This window comes from Podarcis muralis, chromosome 8, assembly GCF_964188315.1.
Source record: "Podarcis muralis chromosome 8, rPodMur119.hap1.1, whole genome shotgun sequence".
NCBI classification, from domain to species: Eukaryota; Metazoa; Chordata; class Lepidosauria; order Squamata; family Lacertidae; genus Podarcis; species Podarcis muralis.
In genome coordinates, this window is record NC_135662.1 from 46,004,428 (window position 1) to 46,025,247 (window position 20,820).

The following is a 20,820-nucleotide window of genomic DNA, read 5'->3' on the forward strand; positions in this document are numbered from 1 at the left end:
AGGCTTCTGATTATGTTGCCACTACTGTAAATAAGGTACCATATGCTGAGGGAGGGAGGGAGGGAGAGAGAGTGTAGTGGGGAAATTAAAATGTGTAGTTCTGCAATGTGCTTTGTGTTAAGAGATACAGAGGCAGCTTCATCACATTGAATGAAAGTCAAGTTTAAGAAATACTAAGGTGGCACTGGAACCTTAACCTCTTCCTAAAGAAAATATCTGTCCTCTGTCTCATTTTTAATGGTGATATGCTAATGGTGAATTATGCTGCCAGTGGACTTTTAAAGGGGTCAGGCAGCTGGTGATTGGAAAGACCTCTGCCTGAGACCCAGGAGAGCGACTCCCAGTTGTGTAAAGCAGTTTCATTTGTTTGTGTGTTTAAATCACAGTTAGAGGAGGAATTTGCTCAAGGAAGAGGATAAACTATGACAACAGTAATGGCCAAAGGTTGGCTCTAAGTTTGTTAGGTGTTAGTTGTTAACCATCTTACGTGGCAAGACGGATATGTAGGATAGCTGATTTTTTAAAAATAAATAAAACCTAGATTGATTTGCTTTCTTTTCAGAGATGTAAAGCCTGATAATATGCTGCTAGATAAATCTGGTCATTTAAAACTAGCAGATTTTGGTACCTGTATGAAGATGAATAAGGTTGGTATGCCTTTTTTTTTTTAAAAAAAAAAAAATCTGAATTAGCTTCCATGCTTTTGGAAGTAATATTTTTCTGGAAGAATGTTACTTGAATATCAGTTTTGCCTAAATTTTAGATATTTGGAATACTGATGTGTTTTTTTTTAGTTTATTGCTCGTTTAATTTTTTTTGGCATGTTTTAAAGTGTTGCTTTAATTGTTTTTACCAGTAATTGTATTGTTTTATTATTTTTGTAAACTAAATAAATTTTATGAAATAAATAAAATTCTTAAGATTTAAATGAAGTTTAGCTTACATATTTGACACATTTTCCCAAGGAAATCTAGGAAAATGTTTTGCTTCAAGATACTTTTCAGATCCTAGGTGAATTCTACAGAGTGCCTGTTTTAAATAGCCCCTCTCTTTTCTTTATAGGAAGGCATGGTACGATGTGATACAGCTGTTGGAACACCAGACTATATATCCCCAGAAGTGTTAAAATCTCAAGGTGGTGATGGTTACTATGGACGAGAATGTGACTGGTGGTCTGTTGGTGTCTTTTTGTATGAAATGCTTGTGGGTGAGCATCAAAATAATCAGTGTTCTGCATTTTAACTGCATTTACTGTTGGATAAAAATGCCTTTTATTTTAGCTATTGCTTAAGGTTTACATGGAAGCAGGCCCCATGTAGTTCAATGGCTGCCTTTTACAAAGGTTATAAGATTGCAGTCTTCTATACTTCAGTGCTACATTGTTCCAGATCTTATGCTGTTGCTAAACATCAAGTCAGGGAGCAGAAAGACTTCAGCTATTCAGGGTTTGATCTCAGATGAGCAGGCTGACCCTTGTGTTCAGTAGAGACCTAGCTAGATAATGGGAAGGCTTAATCTTATACAACTCTTACTGAGGGATTGCATGTTGCCTTTAGATGTAGAGTTTAGGATTTCAGCCTCCTTTATTTAAGGCTCCCACCTGGGGCTTTCTTTATTGTCTCTGGATGTCACTTTCTTTATTTTATGAATTGGCAGTATTATAGCATTAATTTTTACACCTGTCAAAATAGTTGCGTATGTAAAAACTATCTTATCTATAACAAAAAACGTTTTAAAACAACACATACATAAAAACTATTCAAATCCAAGACATATACCAATGGAAAGGATAGATGCTGCTACACTAAATGTCTGATTTTGAAGATGTTGTTGATGATGATAACAATAATAATAGTAATAATAATAATAATTTATTTCTACCCCACCCATCTGCCATTCAGAACACTGCGCAGTGATTGGTTTTGTATGGAGAATACATTGTGGAGGTTTTTGGCGCATAGATGACAATGGTCAGGCTATCCGAATCCAAAAATGGCCATAGTTGTCTTACCAGCTAAAACTAGTACAAGGCACTCCTAGCCACTAAACTTAGAATCATGTGATGTGAAAATGCTTCTACCACATACTTGTCAGAACATGAGCTTCTTAGATCTTCAGTACAACTGGAGTACTGCTTTCTAATTTGATTTTTATATTAAGTGATAAGGTGAATCCTGACTACTTAAAATCATGGCATGAGAAGTAGCAATCATTTGCTTTCTACATCAAGTATTTAGCCTAGTTCTGACACAATGTTTCCTTGGAATTTTATTGTCTTCAGCTATTGTGTGACATTTTTTCACTTTCGTTCTTTTTAATTTTAGGGGATACACCTTTTTATGCAGATTCTTTGGTTGGAACATACAGTAAAATTATGAACCATAAGAATTCTCTTAGCTTTCCTGATGATAATGATATTTCAAAAGATGCAAAAAATCTTATTTGTGGCTTCTTAACTGACAGGTAATATTTTACATCAAAATGAAAGTTTTTGGTTTAGAGATTTTTCTGTAGTAAACTTCATCACCTGGTGATAAACCAGTGTTTATGAATTTTACATACGTTTTAATAAACTTTTTAATCCTATTAGGTCTTGTCCTGATAATAAAATATAGTGTTGCTGCTGTAAAACCACTCTGTGTACGAGAGCTTTTAAGTCAGTCTGACAATTCAAGAGCTTGAAATCAGTTTCCTAGTATTTTTATTTGTTGAATAATAATCTTATGTTAAATGTTTTGGGCTTGCATTGCAACAGGGACTTGCATGTGAATGGGCATGAATGCGCCTGATCATTTTGTGTACTTTGACATAACTCTAGATACATTGTTGTGTGGAAACTTTCTCTAGCACTTACACAGCAGCTTACAGAAACAGTGACAATTCAGTTCATAGTCTGTAGCAGTCCAGGAACATATATCAAAAGGGGGGGGGGGAATGCTGCAGTGTGTTTTGTTGAGGAAAACCCCCACTTTGGGTGGGGGTAAAGTGGATGGGAGGAGTGGTTAATATTTTTTATACACATTATTTCAATCTACCCCATAGTTTCAAGACAATGTTATGAGGTAGCATGAGTTTGAACCACAGGAGGTGTGAAACTGCTCCCTCACCTCAGATTCGGAGTGGATAAGCAGTTGGTGATTTTCTTCTGAGCTCTTCTCAGCTCCTAATCACCCCTTTCTAATTTTCCATTTAAAAAGTGACTTATTGGGCTACTGTTGCAGATGTTTGCATGCTTTATGTATTTTGATCTTCAGAGCTTGCATATTTACTTGCTTCAAAATATCCCTTCAACAGGGAAGTCAGATTAGGCCGAAATGGTGTGGAAGAAATCAAGCGACACCCTTTCTTCAAAAATGACCAGTGGTCTTGGGAAAACCTTAGAGACAGTAAGTATCTCTTTTTACCACGCAAGAAGCTATCTGCATTGAGGCCCATATCACATCTTTTAAAAATCAGTAGTATAAATTGGTTTGGTGTCTGGACTTGTATATACCGTATTTTTGCTCTATAAGACTCACTTTTTCCCTCCTAAAAAGTAAGGGGAAATATGTGTGTTCATCTTATGGAGCAGGCTGCACAGCTATCCCAGAAGCCAGAACAGCAAGAGGGATTGCTGCTTTCACTGCGCAGCAATCCCTCTTGCTGTTCTGGCTTCTGAGATTCAGAATTTTTTTTCTTGTTTTCCTCCTCCAAAAACTAGGCGCGTCTTGTGGTCTGGTGCGTCTTATAGAGCGAAAAATACAGTGCGCAAAGTTGCGTATGTATATATAGATTGGGAGCCTACTCCAGGCATAGAATTCACCACTTAGGACACTGCAGAAATTAAATAGCAATCAATTTTTAGTATTTGTGAAAATATATTGCTCAAGAGATCCCTATTTCATTGCTAATGTGAGGTCTCTTGAGTGACCAATGGGTGTGAGGTTTTTAAATTGGCAGCTGTTTGGGGACCTCAGGAGCAATCTGTTCTGTTTAGCAATTACAACTATATTTAAGTTTTGAAGCTTTGATTTTTTAATAATATTTCTTTTTCTATTGCATGTGCTGCTCAATGTAGAATAAAGAGTTAAATCTTGCCATGTCTCCTTGTGATTCTTTCATGCCTCTTCTCCATTCCAATTGTAACATTTTTAATATATTAGTTTCAATAAAGATTTTAGTAATCCTTTTTTTTTTGTTTATATTGATAGCTGTAGCACCTGTTGTGCCTGATTTAAGTAGTGATATTGATACTAGTAACTTTGACGATTTGGAGGAAGATAAAGGAGAAGAAGAAACATTTCCTATACCAAAAGCATTTGTTGGTAACCAGCTGCCTTTTGTAGGATTTACTTACTACAGTAACCATCAGTAAGTATACATGTGCTACTGAAAATGTGAGCTTAAGTTGTGAGAACAAATCCTATAAGATTTGAGATCAGTGTCACAAAAGCAACTTAATTCTGGGTTTAAAAGACACTTTAAAAAATCTGTATTGCCATATCATCCTGAAATGTGCAACACTTACTATAGCAGTTTTGAACTTATGGTATGGGCAGCAATTTTGTACATCTATTTTTGGTTCCTCTTGATGTGACATCATACCATATCTCTGATTTTTGTGTTTTTCTCAAGCAATATCAGAAGGCCAGGCTTTTAAGTAATTATTACTTCCAGTGCATGCTTACCTGGGATAAAGTCTCATTGAACTCAGTGCGGTTTGTTTCTGAGTAGACATTCATAGAATTCCACTGTTAATGGTCAAATTATTCTATGTAGTCTATCATTAATGTGCCTTTGAATTTGTTTGCTTACTAGCTATGGAGAATAGCAAGAATGTCTAGTGAGCAAACAAGGAGACATCATGCAAGAGGTTGATCCACTTAATTATTTGCTAATATAATTTGCAAAGAGTTCATGGATTCTTACTAGGATTGTGAAAAACGTCAGATTTCATCTAGAGAAATTTTAACTCTTAAAGACCATTCAAAATATGATAGCAATACATCCTACAGGTTAGAAATACATAGTCAGATACGTATTTCACAATTACACAGCTAATTTCATGATTTTTGAGGAACTGTCCAGCGTTTGGAGTAGTAAAGCTTTTTACTACCACAGGCAGAGGTTGTCCAATCTTCCTTATAAGTTAAGATTTTTCATCAGCTGCAAAACTCTGCAAAAGAAAAATGTTGTAAAGCAAAACAGTATGTGATATTTGAAGGAAAGATGTCTAAATAGGGTGTTCATGTTGTGTCTTTTCAGAAGATGTGTATTCTCATGTTCAAATTTTAGTTAACGGCAGAGACTCAAAAATGTCAAAATACACCTTTAAAATTGCATGCACCCAGCCTACTACATAATGTGGGCATTTAAGTTTCAGGTATATGGGTTGCAGAAATGTGCAAGCAAAGTGATCAGGGGGCTGGAGTACTTTCACTATGAGGAAAAGCTAAAATGTCGGGGGGGGGTGAGTTTTAAAAAGGGTAACTAAGGATAGAAATGAGAGAATTTCTAGTATGTAGAAAGTGGGGAGAAAAAAGTTGTTCTTTCATCATATTACTATAATTTATTGTGTGCTTACAGGTATTTATCTAGCTGTACAGCAAACTCTAATGACAACAGAGCAAGCACCAACGTAGATAAAAGTTTGGTATGTCTTTTTCTTCTAATTTTTTAATCCCCCCTCTTTGTTAGGACCTCAAATAAGTGCTATTAGCTAATTAAATATTTTGTTGATTAAGCCTTTGTATTGATAACTTGATTTGAATAAATGTAAATTACCAAGACATCCATATATACACAGGTCCCTCTTTCCGAACACAGTATATTCCCAGGAAATTGTTAGGCAATCATTTGCATAAAGAGCTGATGATTGCTATTAGTTCCTATGGGAACATTTTTCTGGCTCTTTCCATGCTTTCTGCCTGAGTCTGATGCAACCAATCAACAAAAGCAAGACAAAGGGAAAACTGATTTGTCCAATCTCCTTTCTTCCCTCCCTTCTTCCCTCCATCCCTCCCACCCTCTCTCCATGCTTTCTGCCCAAAATGGCAACACCAACCAGCAAAGCACAAGTTGGGAAGTGGGTGAGCTCCAGCTGTTCCGATATGTGAATCAGCCCTTTGTGTAGTGAGGGTTGGGGATAATTCTTTGTATTTGGATAACTGAGATTTCATGTAACAAGCATTCCGATAGTGGGACCTATCGGAAGATTTGTTTTCAAGATATTGAAGGAAGTGTAACGTAAAGATTAATAACCAATATTTGCACTCATGTAAGAATGAAAATGAGTCTACAGTTCTTTTTCTTTCTCATTATTGCAGCACAGCAGAGCTAAAATGTCACCAAAAATTAAATCGATTTTTAATTTACAATGTTTATATACTACTTGATTATAATAAGACCTCAAAGTGGTTTACAAATGTGTCTTAATTTCTGGTCCCATTTATAAGAATGTGCCCATGTTTATTAATCTGTTAGAGCAGTAATCTCCTAGCTGAAACTTGCTGTTCCAATTTTTAAAAATAATATACTGAGAACCATTCAAAGCAATTTTAGATAGCTGTTGTAAAATTCATTATAATTTAGATAGTCCCATAAGATCCTGTCAAGTATGACTTTTATTTTCATTCTGTATTTTATATTTAAAGCTGGAATCTCTGCAGAAAACTATCTATCAACTTGAAGAACAGCTACATAATGAAATGGAACTGAAAGATGAAATGGAACAAAAATTCAGGTGACTCATTTCATTCTTTGTTATCAGAACTTCAGAGACACCTGTTTTATGAATTTTATATTGGGGAATTATGATGGTATTAACATTTTATATGTGTAGACCAAGAGATTTGTAGCCCACCTCCAAAACTGAGTATCAGGGTCTTAGGAGCCAATTAATGGCACCAATTCTGAAAGTGATATTTTTAAGAGTTGCTGGTAGCAACAAGGATGCTTTTGCTTGCTGGCATTACTAAGAGCAAGACTAAGCACTCTTAGGTGAATGTGCATCGGTTATTTTGGGAGTGAAGAATTTGAAAGGTAGGGATATAGTCACTTTGAATCTCCCATTTACCAGCTTTTTGGTTTAGTTTCCTTCCCTCTTAGAGCTCACCCTGGTTCTTCTCAGATTATGTTCTGGCTGCTATAAAATATTTCATATTCCTTAGTGGCAGCTTCAGATATTTGGAGCTAGTTTAAGATCTAAGGTGCTAGTTCTACACAGAAATAGTTAAGTAAAATTCTTAGGTTACTAGGATATCAGTATTAGACATAATGCGTATTCAACATAGCACTAATTTGCGGGTTTCGTCAGCACAGGCATTTTTCCTTATGGATTGTTTCCCCCTCTGGAACAGATTGGAGATCGCATGGAGCACTCACAGTGAAGGAGAGGGACAAAAGTCCTGTTTTCCTAGTGCTATTTAGTTGAATACTTCCCACTCTGTATGACATTGGGCTATACCCATTAACAGGTTGGTGGTAGCCTATTCTATACACCACTGTCAGCCTTTTGGTCACTTGGATGTAGATTACACAGCCATGATGATGTGAGTTTTTACAGTGTAATTGAGTTAAATTGGGTTGTTTGCAGAGCAGTTGTAGAGCAGTGTCCAAAAACAAAAAAGTGTCACTAACGTAATTTTATTTTTTCTAGAACGTCAAACATTAAATTAGACAAGATAATGAAAGAATTAGATGAAGAGGTAAGTGATTTTTTGTGTGTGGTTGGAATTAGTCCCCCCCCCCCCCATTTTTTAAAATAATGGTGTTAGATTTTTACTTGCATACATGTGATTTCTTTCTTCAATCATTAATTATTGCAAATAAAACAAATCTCTCTCTGAAGGATTTCTTTCCTTTTGGGAGAATGAGGAAAGTAAAGACTTGCACCATGGATTGCTTGTACAGAGAGACTTTTGCCAAGGTCTTGATTCATTTATTTTAATCTCTACTCTTGGAACACCGTCTCTCTAGCCCAGGCATGGCCAAACTTGGCCCTCCAGATGTTTTGGGACTACAACTCCCGTCATCTCTAGCTAACAGGACCAGTGGTCAGGGATGATGGGAATTGTAGTCCCAAAACATCTGGAGGGCCAAATTGGGCCATGCCTGCTCTAGCCTGTCAAGTTGATGGGCATGTGGCTAGTGACGGTAAAAAAGCCAATATACAGATAACTCATATCAGTTTAATGCAGTATTTTTAAAAAATCTAACACAATTATGATATTTATTGCTCTATTTTATTCTAAAACATGAGAATATTTTCTTTCAAATATGGATTATGAATTTCCGAAATAAAATAATTTGGACCAGTTTCAACTAAATAGTTGTCTGAGTGGGAGCCAGTGCAGTGAGTCCTTCTAGTGCAACAGGGTTTCCCCTCATCTCCCTATGCACCCACTTAGATCGGCTCCCAGAACCGTGGGGAGGGAGAGAGATATTGTTCTGTCTGGCAAGCAGAAATGCTTATGCTGATCATATTAGCACAACGTTGAATTCCGCTGACAGCTTCATTGGGATGGTTAGAACTTAAATTTTCGACTAAATTTAAATGGTGAAAAATTAAATGGCAGTATATATCTTTCAGGGCAGTCAGAGAAAAAATTTGGAATCAACAGTTACTCAGGTTGAAAAGGAAAATATGCTTCTGCAACATAGAATAAATGAATATCAAAGAAAAATTGAGCAGGAGAATGAGAAACGTCGAAATGTGGAAAATGAAGGTAAGCTATATTTCCTTACAGGAAGACCTTTCAGGTAAGACTGATGGTATCTTTTGTAGGATATTTTTTGAACAGCATAAATATCTTAGTATTCTTTTCAGTATTATAACTGGGGCATATTTGTGTTTGAATATGCCTCAGAGCAGTGGTGGCTTGTTTTTTTTTCTTGCTGTATAGAAATATTAGAAAAAACACCTCCAAGAGACATGCATGTTTATTTGTTTATTTACATTTAACATTTCCCCTTTGCATCTAGTGTCAACGCTAAAAGATCAGCTGGAAGACTTAAAAAAAATCAGTCAGCATTCACATATTACAAATGAAAAAATAACGCAGTTGCAAAAGCAAGTAAGCAATTTTCTATGCCTATATCTGCTTTCCCTCCATAATGTATCAATTTATGGTAAATGCAACAGAGCTGGATGTATTTGTTGTATGATACCCACTGCTACCTTTTCTTAACTCCCCCTTCCCCTCCCAACAGCTTGAAGAGGCCAATGATTTACTGAGGACAGAGTCAGATACCGCAGCAAGGTTGAGAAAGAGTCACACCGAAATGAGCAAGTCAGTAAGTCAGTTTGAAGCCCTAAACAGAGAATTGCAAGAGAGATGCAGAATCCTGGAAAGCACAAAATTACAAGTGGAAAAAGACTATTATCAACTTCAAGCTGCATTGGAAGTGGAAAGAAGGGATAGGAGTCATGGATCAGAAATTATTGGAGAGCTACAAGGTAATAATTTAAGCTAAAGTAAATCTAATACAGTGGTACCTTGGTTTAAGAACTTAATCCGTTCCGGAAGTCCATTCTTAAACCAAAGCATTCTTAAACCAAAGCATGCTTTCCCATAGCAGCAGGGGACTCAATTTACAAATGGAAGACACTCTGGCAGCGAAACATGTTCTTATTCCAAGGCAAAGTTCACCACTGTACTGAATTTTAATCCAAGTTGAGAGCGTAACACTAACATTAGAAACACTGTCTCTTTTTTTAATTAACCAACAACCTCTGATGTATGTTAGGAGCTTTATGTGGGTAAATCATAGTTTCGGTTTTGTGTGCAAGTACTTCTGGCACATTATACTATTTAATTGTTTATGTAGCTCGGGTTACATCTTTACAAGAAGAAATCAAAGGTTTAAAGAACAATCTTGAAAGAGTGGAAGAAGAAAGAAAGCAGGCCCAGGACATGCTTAATCATTCTGAAAAGGTAAGATCATTAAAACAATGAGGCATAAATTTCTTGTTTCTTGGAATACAGATGCATATTTCTAAAAATCTATAAAAAGCAGCTTGCGAATGTGATTGATAGGATGATTTTATAAAATCTAAATTAAGCTGCTGTGTTTGAATTTAAGTTTGTTTAATTCAATTGATGTGAGTGGGAATACGTTGGCTCATGTAATATTTTTTTATATAGTTGTGGATCAAGCTTTGTGGCATTAATACCAATGCATCTATTGTTGTTTTTATTGCTATGATACCATCAATGTATATATATTTTCACCAAGTATTATAGGGAAAAAGGACAGACTGTTACCCTAAAGGACTTTAAGTCTGTATCTTGATAGTTAGAGGTAGGGAAAAGCGAATGTTTGATTCATTTATGGGTGAGGATTAAAGGATTAAACCAAAAGCTTTATGCAAAAAGTGGAGTTAGATGAGAGATGTTAGAGCAAGAGTTTTTGGGTCTCCAAGCATAGCAGAATTGAAGAGGCAAAGTCCTAGCAGTAAAATTACTTGGGATGCATCTTGAATCAGTGCTTGTGGTTGCCAATAAACCGTATATATTTTAACCAAATGCAGATGCAGTGATCCCAGTTCCTATAAGAACTTGTAATATAGGTGGTTTAACCCTTCCTCCATTGCCATCATTGCCCTGAAAAATCACCCCACCAAAGCTTCTAGGGACAAAGGAGGTTTAGTGGGGAAACGGTGCATGGGGAAAGGGTAATACATCCTTTCATGAGCTGTGGTCCCCAAATGGATTGTGGGAAGCCCATGGCTACATTGTGGGGGAGGATAATACAGAGAAACTCAAGCATGGCATTCAAAAATACATTTACAAATAACTTGTGACTTAACCGCAGATAAAGAGACACCAGCGCAGGGCAGAGCTGTTAATCATTTGTGAAATTCTAAGCGTCCTCAATCATAAATATTTGTGGATTGTGTGTGCTAAAAGAAGTATGTGTGTGCATCACTTGGTTGCTCGTTTTCAATGTAGCAGTTCATTGTCATATTTTCAGTTTTAAAAAAAGAAAGCGGAGGCAGATGGGATTACAAAAAGCTATTGAGTGTCATGAAATCTGAATGTTTTTTTTAGATTAAGGATGGTATGGTGTTCTTAACCTAACTTCAGCTTATAAAAATATCTTACAGGAAAAGAATAATTTAGAAATTGATCTAAACTACAAACTCAAAATATTACAGCAGCGTTTAGAGCAAGAAGTAAATGAGCATAATATAAATAAAGCTCGTTTAACTGACAAGCACCAGTCAATAGAAGAGGCCAAGTCAGTTGCAATGTGCGGTAAGTTTTTATAGCGTTTGTTTGTTCATATAGCATTTATATACTGTCTTCCAAGGCATGTTTACAGTTTTAAAATACTAAAACAAATAAGTAACTAGAGTCCAACTGGAGCAAATCATGATGTTGACTTTACCTGCCTCCTTCACTCTTTTCTTCCTTCTCACAGGGAAGATCATGTCCAAGGTTAAAGTACTGTTAATTGTTTGTATATTTTTCCTTTGGATAATTACAGGATAAACATGCCAGTTACATATATAATAAAGAAATGACAGCTGCAATGTTACTTGTAAGTCAGTAGGAGAAAGGCACAAATTGGACTTGTGTGCCTTCAAATGTCTCTTTCCTATCCAATCATTAAACAAAATGCTGCCTGTGGAAGCAGTCCTAGTGAAATGCTCAATAAAACAGTGCTGAAATGGAAAGTATGTTTCTAACAGTATTAGCACACAAGTGTTACTTGTTTTTTCCTCACAGTCATCACTAGTTTTATCATTATACAAATTACACACACACACACACACACACACACACACACGTGTGTGTATATATATTATATATATATATAGAGAGAGAGACAAACAAATTTTATTACACAAACATAATAAAATAATAAAATAATAAAAATAAAATACCTACTTAAGGCCCCTTTGAATAGATAAAGAACACTATGAATGAGACATACAATGATTCTCCATAAACTGTCTAAGTTAAATTACATAATTCACAATTACAATATGTGGTACAGCCAACAAATGCAGCTGGATCATAAGGGGCTCACAAATGGGGATAGTGCTGTTGCACTCAGATCCTGCTTGTGGAGTTCCCATTGATATTTGGTTGGCCATTGTAAGAACAGGATGCTGCAGTGGATGAGCCTCTACTGGTGGCCATTCTTATGTTATTAAGGGGAATAGACAAATTCACGGAAGATAAATCTATCACTGGCTACTAGTCATTGCATGCTAAGTCCAGGATTGGAGGCAGCATGCCTTTAGGTACCAGTTGCCAGGGAACAACAGGCAGTGGCGTAGCGTGGGGGGTGCAGGGGGGGCCGGCCGCACCGGGCACAACATCTGGGGTTAGGGCAAATCCACAGGTTAGGGGGCGCAAATCCACGGGCTAGGGGGCGCAAATTACTTGCCTTGCCCCGGGTGCTGACAACCCACGCTACGCCACTGACAACAGGGGGAGAGGGCTCTTGCTCTCATGGTGCTTCTGATTGGCTAGTGTGGGAAACAGGATGCTAGGCTAGATGAACTTCCGGTCTAATTCAGCACACCTCCACTCACATTCAAACATTTGGCAATTTTTTGTAGATTACTAAGATTTCAGTCGGGTATCTTCACTGTCCTTGTGAGTGTTGAAATAGTTTATTATTCCTCACTACTTGCAGATAGTTTTGAGTGCTAAGTCTTACTGCACATGGTAGTACAGAAGTGGCGATGGGGCTAATAGTCAAGGAAGAAACTGCCAGTACATATAATAATTCTGGACTGTTTTAGTATCTGCTTATACCACCTAAGTCTCGCCTCCCCACCACCGCCCACATCAGATTATTGTAACTAATTGGCCAATGTATGTAGGCAGTGTAGGGTGTCTGGTCAGGTACCACTGCAAATGTGGAAGCGCTGCCCATTTAGTATGCAGAGCAGCCTGCATAAAATTATTTTATTGGAATTTTTAAAAAGATGTACTATCTTTGGTCCTCTAGAAATTGAAAAAAAGGTGAAAGAAGAGCGATCAGCAAGAGAGAAGGCAGAAAATCGAATAGTCCAGATTGAAAAACAATGTTCCATGCTAGACTTTGACTTGAAGCAATCTCAACAGAAGCTGGAGCACCTTAGTGAACAGAAAGAGAGACTAGAAGATGAGGTAATAAAAAGTGCTTAAGTTAGTTGCTATAAGTTTAAGGTACTTAAGAAAACTTAACCTTCTTCATATCCCTTTAAGCAGAAAACTCCTCAAACTTCCGCTTTTGCATGTGGATGAAAATCCAATTTCTGAATTCATTTTCCCCCAATTTAGTGTAATTGGAAATGTTTTCTCAATTCATACAATTTGGATTCTACGTGCCATGTATTTTGCACCACAAAGCTTTGCTACAAAATATGCTAATGAAATTGGAAATACATAGAGAAATGATTATTATAAAATTAGTAGGACCTTTCTTTTGCTGTATTGTGGGGAAAATCATGGAGGGGGATTCAAAATTTAGAATTGAGGAAGATGGGCTGCTTTGTAAAGAAATTCTGTATTTGTGTGTGCATGCAGAGGCTTGTGTAGTGTTCAAGTCTTGTGTGTGTGATGGCAAACTGCTTTCAAACCTGAACACACTTTCAAAAGCAGCTTTTGATACTGCATTGAATGCTGCTGTATAAAGAAAAAAAAAGTTTAAATGCTGGCATTAACTTATTTATGAAATATTACTACTTTTAAAGAAACCAGAAAGCCTTTTCTATTGGCTAAAATATTTTATTGTATGGTTAGGTTAAGAATATCACACTTCAGCTGGAGCATGAGATTAATAAGAGAGTGATGGCACAGAATGACCTGAAGATTCATGCTATAGAGGCAGATAACTTAAAAAGTTCTGAGAAGCAGCTAAAACAGGAGATCAACACGTTGTTGGAAGCGAAGAGATTAGCAGAATTTGAGTTGGCTCAACTGGCAAAGTAAGTAAACTCAATTTAAAATCAGCTGCTTCACCCCATAATGTTACAAATGTTATTGAGTGCTTTTCTGTATTCAAATATGCATACATTTCAGTACATGAATATCTTTGTTTAGTAAGATCTGTTTATATGATCACAGGAGCCTCATGCTCATATGCAGAGCTCTTTCTGTGTGATAGGGTCTGATTAAAATACATTCTGTACAGGTTAATGCTATAAAAGTAGATGCCACAGGGTTTGTTTCTTGTCTTTTAGGCAGAAGTGCACTGCTTATTTTCTAGTTGTCTTACGAATAAACTAATCAAAACGAAGCACTTGTTCCAGTTTGAAGTTTCAGCTGAAATTCATTTGAGGGCACGTATAACCTTAAATTAAAACCTTGGAGTAAGACGAACCCCTTCAGAAGTTTAAGCTGTCTAAAGGCTTATTTCCTACTTCATGCACAACTTGGATGTTTAGTTACTTGATTAACCAGCACTTGATGACTGATAGTTTATGGTATAAACTCCTTCAGTTGAGAAGTTTTTTATTTGAATGTGTATTAGGGATTTGAATGTTATGTCAAAAATGAGAGTTTTTTTGAATTTGGTGGTGGGGAGCAGAAGTCTGCTGATTGACTAGCTAATGTGGGGATGGGATAGAGAGGGTTGTGTGGGTTAAAATTTACCAGTTAATATGCTGCCAGCAGGCCTTTGGTTAATATGTAGAATGTTCTTAATTATTTTTCTCCTCTCAAAGGCAGTACAGAGGGAATGAAGGCCAGATGCGTGAACTGCAAGATCAACTAGAAGCTGAACAGTACTTTTCTGTAAGCTGTCCACTTGTACATTACACAAGCAATTTTTCTGAGTGATGATATGGTAACATTGTATAATCCCAATAGTAGTGACTTTCTATATTAGCTTCATATAATGTTTGTGCCTGGGGAGGGAAAATGGGTAAAGAGGTAATGATAAGGACAGGAAAAACAGACAGAAGTGGAAGACAATGTGCAGATAGTGCTAGCAAGCCTCAAGGGCCATGGTTTCGTAGTCAATGCAACAAAAAGCAACTACATCCCTTGGGATGTAGCACTTGGGAGCCATCAAAATCAGGGTGGTCATTTGCAGACTTTTGCTAAGGATATCGTATGTAATGATGTTAGCTCAGCTGTTGAATATGATGGCATTAGTTATAGGGATCACACCATGGGCCAGACACCACTCCTGACCCTCCTACTATACAAAGACATCATAGCCAATTGTAGACATTGTCAGATCCTCCTGGTGGCCTATATCAAATGGCCCTTTCGGTGGTGCGGCAACTCCAGTGCACCTGATAGCAGGGGTTCCCCTAAAGAACCTACCACCCCTAACTATCACAATGGATGCTAGCCCCAGGAATTGGAAAACCCACTAGTGGGCCAGCATGTCCAGAGCAGGAGGACCAGGCCAGAAGCCCAGCATTCTTGTCAAGTGACTGGAGCTGTGAGTTGCCCACCTGATGCTGAAACACCTCACCCACACATTGCTCATCTCTGATGTTCAAATATGGATGGACAACACAACCATGAAAGTCCATGTTACAGGTAGGAAGGAACCAGATTGTTGCCCCTTCATCTGGAAGCCTTCCATGCACTAGACTGTGCAGTGATGCATCTGACTTAATTCACATTGGAGCATATCATTGTAGTTTCTGGTGAAGGTTATGATTTTATAGGAATTTATAGATTTGTTCTCTGTTGCTTGCTTTATTGCTTTGTTTAATCATATTTTAAACCTCTCTGAGATATTGCCTATACCTGTCAGGGTGCTGTCAGTGACTCCCAGCTGATTGCTTAGGGAAGGATGAAGACAAGGAAAAGTTTTTTACAGTCCTTTTTTATTTCAAACTTTACAGAGAGAGGCTATAGAACCCAGCCTCTTGGATAATGGTGTTGTTCCGAGTGAATCTCCACCCCCACCTTCTGTCCCACTTCCTCATTTTTCTTCTTCATCATCTCCTCTATGGGGGCCACTATGTGCCCTCTGTCTTCAAGCTCTTTGCTCTCCTACTTTTAAGGCTTGGTGGGTTCTGTGAGACGGTGGGTCTGGAATGCTTTCTAGTGATGTGTCAGCCAGCTGCTGCTCTGACTCTTTCTGCTCCTCCTCTCCCATTATTTCCCAACTTTCCCCCTAATTTGTCCCTGAGCTGTGACCTCCTGCAAACCACAGTTGTAAATCTACAGTGTCTTCCTCTTCTTCCTCCCTGGAAGGGACAGGATGGGGAGGCGGTTTCCACCACTCCTCCTTTGCCCAAATCCCTGACAATACCTGAAAAGTGTTTAATAAATGTTCAGAATGATAGAAGAATATACAGTAAGTAGAAAATGATGTGCCAGTATTTTTTAATGTGTCCTGTAATAAAGAATGTTTGAATGGTTAGACATATTATTGAGCACAATATGATAGATTTGGATTTGATTTTTTAATTTGCAGACTCTATACAAAACTCAGGTTAAAGAACTTAAAGAAGAAATTGAGGAGAAGAATAAAGAAACTCAGAAAAAAATACAGGAATTACAAAATGAAAAGTAAGTAAATGTTAGAAGCACATACTCTATTATTAAGCACCTGTTTATTTTAATTAGAAAGCGAAGCATGTACTCAGCCCCTCTAATTGTGGAGACGTTTCTGCTTCAAGTTTCTCACGAGAATGCATACTGTGTGTTTTTAATTTTGCCTAGAAATAAAATGTTATCTTCATAAAATAGTAGGAAATTACATATGCTGGAAGTGTAGGTATACAAAGTTGTACTTGAGTAAAAACTGTACATTTTTATTTGTTTTTGCTCCCAAGTTAGGACAGAGCAGAACAGCATATTCTAGAATACTGTGTACACAGTATATGTTGACACAAATTTTAGTTCTGCAAGCATATAAAAAAATACAAGTATTTAATGATTGTAACATACAGAGGGACATTGAGAAGAAGACCTTGCTCTTTTCCCCTGCAATAGCGCCTGTGTTCTCTGGAACAGACTTTTTGTTTTATTGTGTTTTATTAAAAAGACAACATGGCTCATATTTTGTTTGAAAAAAGTATGTATAATTTATATGCTACATTTATTTCATAGCTTTCCATCAAGGAGCTCAAGGTAGCAAATATAATTCCACCCCATTTTGTTTTCACAACAACTCTATGAGATAGGTTAGCCTGGGAGATAGTGACTGGTTCTCTGCAGTCTTAGTCTTTAAACACTACACATTACTACTTTGGAAAAAATATTAACTTTTTGTTGTAGAGAAACTCTTGCTGCGCAGCTAGATCTGGCTGAAACAAAAGCTGAATCTGAGCAGTTGGCCCGAGCTCTCCTTGAGGAGCAGTATTTTGAATTGACTCAGGAGAGCAAGAAAGCCGCATCACGAAACAGACAAGAAATTGCCGACAAGGATAATATTGTAAGCCGGGTAAGTTACTGTGCAATAAGCACATTACAACACAACTTGCTATCTTGTATCAAAAACCTCTTTGAATCCTCTATTTTATACTGCTTTAAAATATTATTCCAGAGGTATGTATTGCTCTGATGTGCACTGGAAGTTCTGTTTTCCGTAGTGGAGAATGGAGAACACATAACAGGCTTAACTCCCTTCCAGCCAGCCAGTAGTGCTTTTCAAGTTTTGACCTTGCCTCAGAGAGAGGCATTTCCCACTGAACAGAAGGGCACTTCATGGTAAGGCTAACTTTCTGATTTCAGTAAAGGGAGCTGAGGCATACACATGCAAGGGCTACACATGCAAACTGGTTCCTTCCTTGAAATTATAGGAAAAGCCATTCCATGCTTTACATATGTGTCCGAGCTGTCAGGAGTGCTCCTCAGCCAAAAAAAGTACCATATTTTTCCATCTATAAGACACCCCCATGTATAAGACGCCCCCTATTTTGGGGGACTCCCAAATGTGTTTATTTGAAATGTGCTTATTGATGTCAGTGGTTTAACAAAGCCTTCCCCCTGTATTGCTTAGCTTGAAGAAACAAATAATACATTAACCAAGGATGTGGCATTTCTAACAAAAGAAAATTCTGAACTAAATGAGAAGATTAAGAAACTGGAGGAAGGTATGTGATAATTTCCATATCAATGGCCATAAAAGATTAATTTTGAAATATATCAAAGCCTTTTATACACGGAGAACAGTTCTTTTTTCAGTGGGTTAGGTCCAAACATCTCTTTCCACAAACAGAAGGGCTCCTGGTGTCTGAAGGCAGGAAATGCACCAAGTTGAGGAAGTACTGTAAGTGGCTTGAAGTCCACAACTCCAGTCTATTTCCTGCCTTTGTCCAAGATGGTCTTTGGTGTTAGCCAGGGGTCGGCAAGGTTTACCTCACCTGGGTTGGTTCACTCCAGTGGAGATCCCTCCGTGGGCCGGATCGCGCGCACGCATGAGAATGCGCCTGCGATTTTTGGCATCTTCATCTGTGCAGACGCGATTCCAGCGCTGCGGAAGCAAGTCCCCGTGCCACGCTGTGCCGGTTTAGCGCAGTGCGCGGGGACTTGCTGAGCTGGTGGCTCGGTTCAGGGGGCAGCTGGTTAAACGACCCCCGTGGGCCGCTTGTGGCCCATGGGCCTTAGGTTGCCGACCCCTGGTGTTAGCTGTTGCTTCTGACCTTTGTAAGATGGCTGTATTCTGTTGTTTGTGTCCCTTTTTGCTAGTGGACTTCTTCTGTAGGCAAGTCTAGAACTGGCCTGGTATGTCCTCTGCAGTAAAGTGTACAGTTTAACAATCTCTGTTCTGCGTGAACATGAGCTAAAAGTTGGAAATCTAACTGTTAGAGTTTGAGGTATGGAGGAGCCATGCTCTTTATTATAAATGAAGATGTTTAAGAATAATTATTGGCAGTATCATTTAAATCAGGGGTGGCTAACCTTTTGCCCTCCAAATATTGCTGGACTAAAACTCTCATCAGCCCCTGTCAGCATGGGTCATATTCAGGAGGGTACAGGTTACCCACCCCTGATCTAAATTGTTTCTATTAAAAAGATAATGAGTTATGAAAAAAGTATACAGTACTTAAATTTCTCAATTACCACCCTAGATGGTAATTTTCTGAGGTCTTAGTTTTTATCTAATATCTAGAATAGTTTCTTCTAATTTCATTTAGGTACCATACCAATCCATAATTTGATTGTGTTCTGCCTTTTTGTAATTGAAATTTGTTTTTTGGATTGATTGCTTTGTTTTTATGTGACTCACCATAGTGGAAAGGTGGGATATAAAGCTTCTCATAAAACAAATAAATAGGGTGGTATCTGACTAAATCATCCTAAGAGTACAAATATTGAATCATTCCAGAATGATTATGCACTGGCATAACCATTTGGTTACATTAATAAAAATTAAATAATGATTGATGGGGGAGGGAACCAAGTAAGGTGCAGTTATTTCAATGTCATAAAAGGCCTTGCTTAACCTTAATACTTAATATTGTCAACAGATTATATATTGAAGAAAGAAGAAGAAATAAATACCATAAAAATGCAGTATGAAAAGAATTTGAACACTGAAAGAACCCTTAAAACACAGGTATTTGTCTTTTCTTTTGATACTGTGTTAAACTACATTCTGAAAGATTTTATTAGCCCTTCATATGTTCTGCTGTTTTCACTACAAACAAGGATGAAAGGTTTCAGTTATGATTATACACCCACAGCATTTCCCCATTCGTCTTAGCTGTGGTCCTACAAAATGTGTTATCAAGGTTAAACTTTGTCCAAAATATAAAAATCATAAGCAATCATCACAATAAGACAATTACATAAAGTATCAAATAAATGAACATTTTAACAACCAGTATGAAAAGTAGCAATCGGAAGCGGAGTTCCTCAGTGCTATATCCTTTTCTGTATCTTGAAAATGCAAAATGGAGCTTAGGCAAATCTCTCTGGGCATCATAATAAACCACAAGGCTGGCTGCTTTGTGGCGTTGTAAAGCATAGACTTTAGTTCTCGGTTCCTGCAGGACTGAACTGGTTAAAGGGTTTCTGGTTGCAGAGCTGGGAAGTGCTGTAGACAATGTTGGACTAAATGGACCAATGGGCTAGTTCAGAATAAGGCAACCGCTTATGTTTATAGGGTCATGCCATGGTAGTATTTCCCTACATAGCTCGAGAAGAATAATGGGTTAAATGGCTTAGACCCATAGAAATATATGAGATCCATATATTTATTTCACTAATTGATCACGCTTTGTAAAATGTTTAATTTGTGAGCAAGACTCAAATGTTATCATTGGTTAGAATAATTCCAAGATGGTGGGGACCATATATGTGCTTATATTTTTTATGTCTATTCAAATTTGTGCATATTTGTTTGATACATAACAGGCTGTCAACAAACTGGCTGAAATTATGAATCGCAAAGATTTTAAGCTAGATAGAAAGAAAGTAAACATGCAAGACTACAAGAAAAAAGAGAAGGAAAATCGGAAGTTACAATTGGAACTTAACCAAGAAAAAGAGAAATTTAATCAGATGGTAATAAAATACCAGAAGGAGCTTAATGAAATTCAAGCGGTAAGACCTTTCCCCTTTTTTCATTTGGTTTTATATAGTCCTGTCAAATACATTCACTGATGGTTTTCTGCTTAAAAGCTAACATATATGAGAATGAAATGGTGTTCAGGACTCTGCTTGTCTGTCTAAACTCTACTGTGGAGTACATTGTTCAACTAAAGAGTTTTCAAATGATTACTGTCATGCATGAGGAAGTAGCAGGACAAAGTTAATCTAACAGAGCAACCAAGGCAGTTTCTGTGCCAAAACTGGTGTTAAACCTGACCAAAAACTGGAAAATCTCTCATTTAAGAGACTGAAACTGGCCAGTGATGATATTGTATACTAGTAAATAATTTTGTTTCTGCAAGGTTGTGATGATAGATCTGCAAAGAAT

At 37.4% G+C, this 20,820-nt stretch overlaps 1 protein-coding gene across 2 annotated transcripts in view; it reads left to right on the plus strand.

The window, feature by feature from the left end:
- Window positions 1-20,820, plus strand: part of ROCK1 (Rho associated coiled-coil containing protein kinase 1) — a 60,042-nt gene that overhangs the window by 21,544 nt on the left and 17,678 nt on the right. For both annotated transcript variants that reach the window (XM_028737228.2, XM_028737229.2), the window contains exons 6-26: window positions 563-647; window positions 1,063-1,207; window positions 2,325-2,463; window positions 3,295-3,386; window positions 4,191-4,350; window positions 5,566-5,632; window positions 6,633-6,721; window positions 7,637-7,685; window positions 8,570-8,705; window positions 8,962-9,053; window positions 9,190-9,436; window positions 9,808-9,914; window positions 11,087-11,237; window positions 12,949-13,109; window positions 13,725-13,909; window positions 14,648-14,717; window positions 16,366-16,460; window positions 17,172-17,337; window positions 17,896-17,989; window positions 19,367-19,455; window positions 20,256-20,444. In XM_028737228.2, coding sequence (XP_028593061.1) covers window positions 563-647; window positions 1,063-1,207; window positions 2,325-2,463; window positions 3,295-3,386; window positions 4,191-4,350; window positions 5,566-5,632; window positions 6,633-6,721; window positions 7,637-7,685; window positions 8,570-8,705; window positions 8,962-9,053; window positions 9,190-9,436; window positions 9,808-9,914; window positions 11,087-11,237; window positions 12,949-13,109; window positions 13,725-13,909; window positions 14,648-14,717; window positions 16,366-16,460; window positions 17,172-17,337; window positions 17,896-17,989; window positions 19,367-19,455; window positions 20,256-20,444 — 2,608 coding nt within the window. The remainder of the gene's footprint in view (window positions 1-562; window positions 648-1,062; window positions 1,208-2,324; window positions 2,464-3,294; window positions 3,387-4,190; window positions 4,351-5,565; window positions 5,633-6,632; window positions 6,722-7,636; window positions 7,686-8,569; window positions 8,706-8,961; window positions 9,054-9,189; window positions 9,437-9,807; window positions 9,915-11,086; window positions 11,238-12,948; window positions 13,110-13,724; window positions 13,910-14,647; window positions 14,718-16,365; window positions 16,461-17,171; window positions 17,338-17,895; window positions 17,990-19,366; window positions 19,456-20,255; window positions 20,445-20,820) is intronic.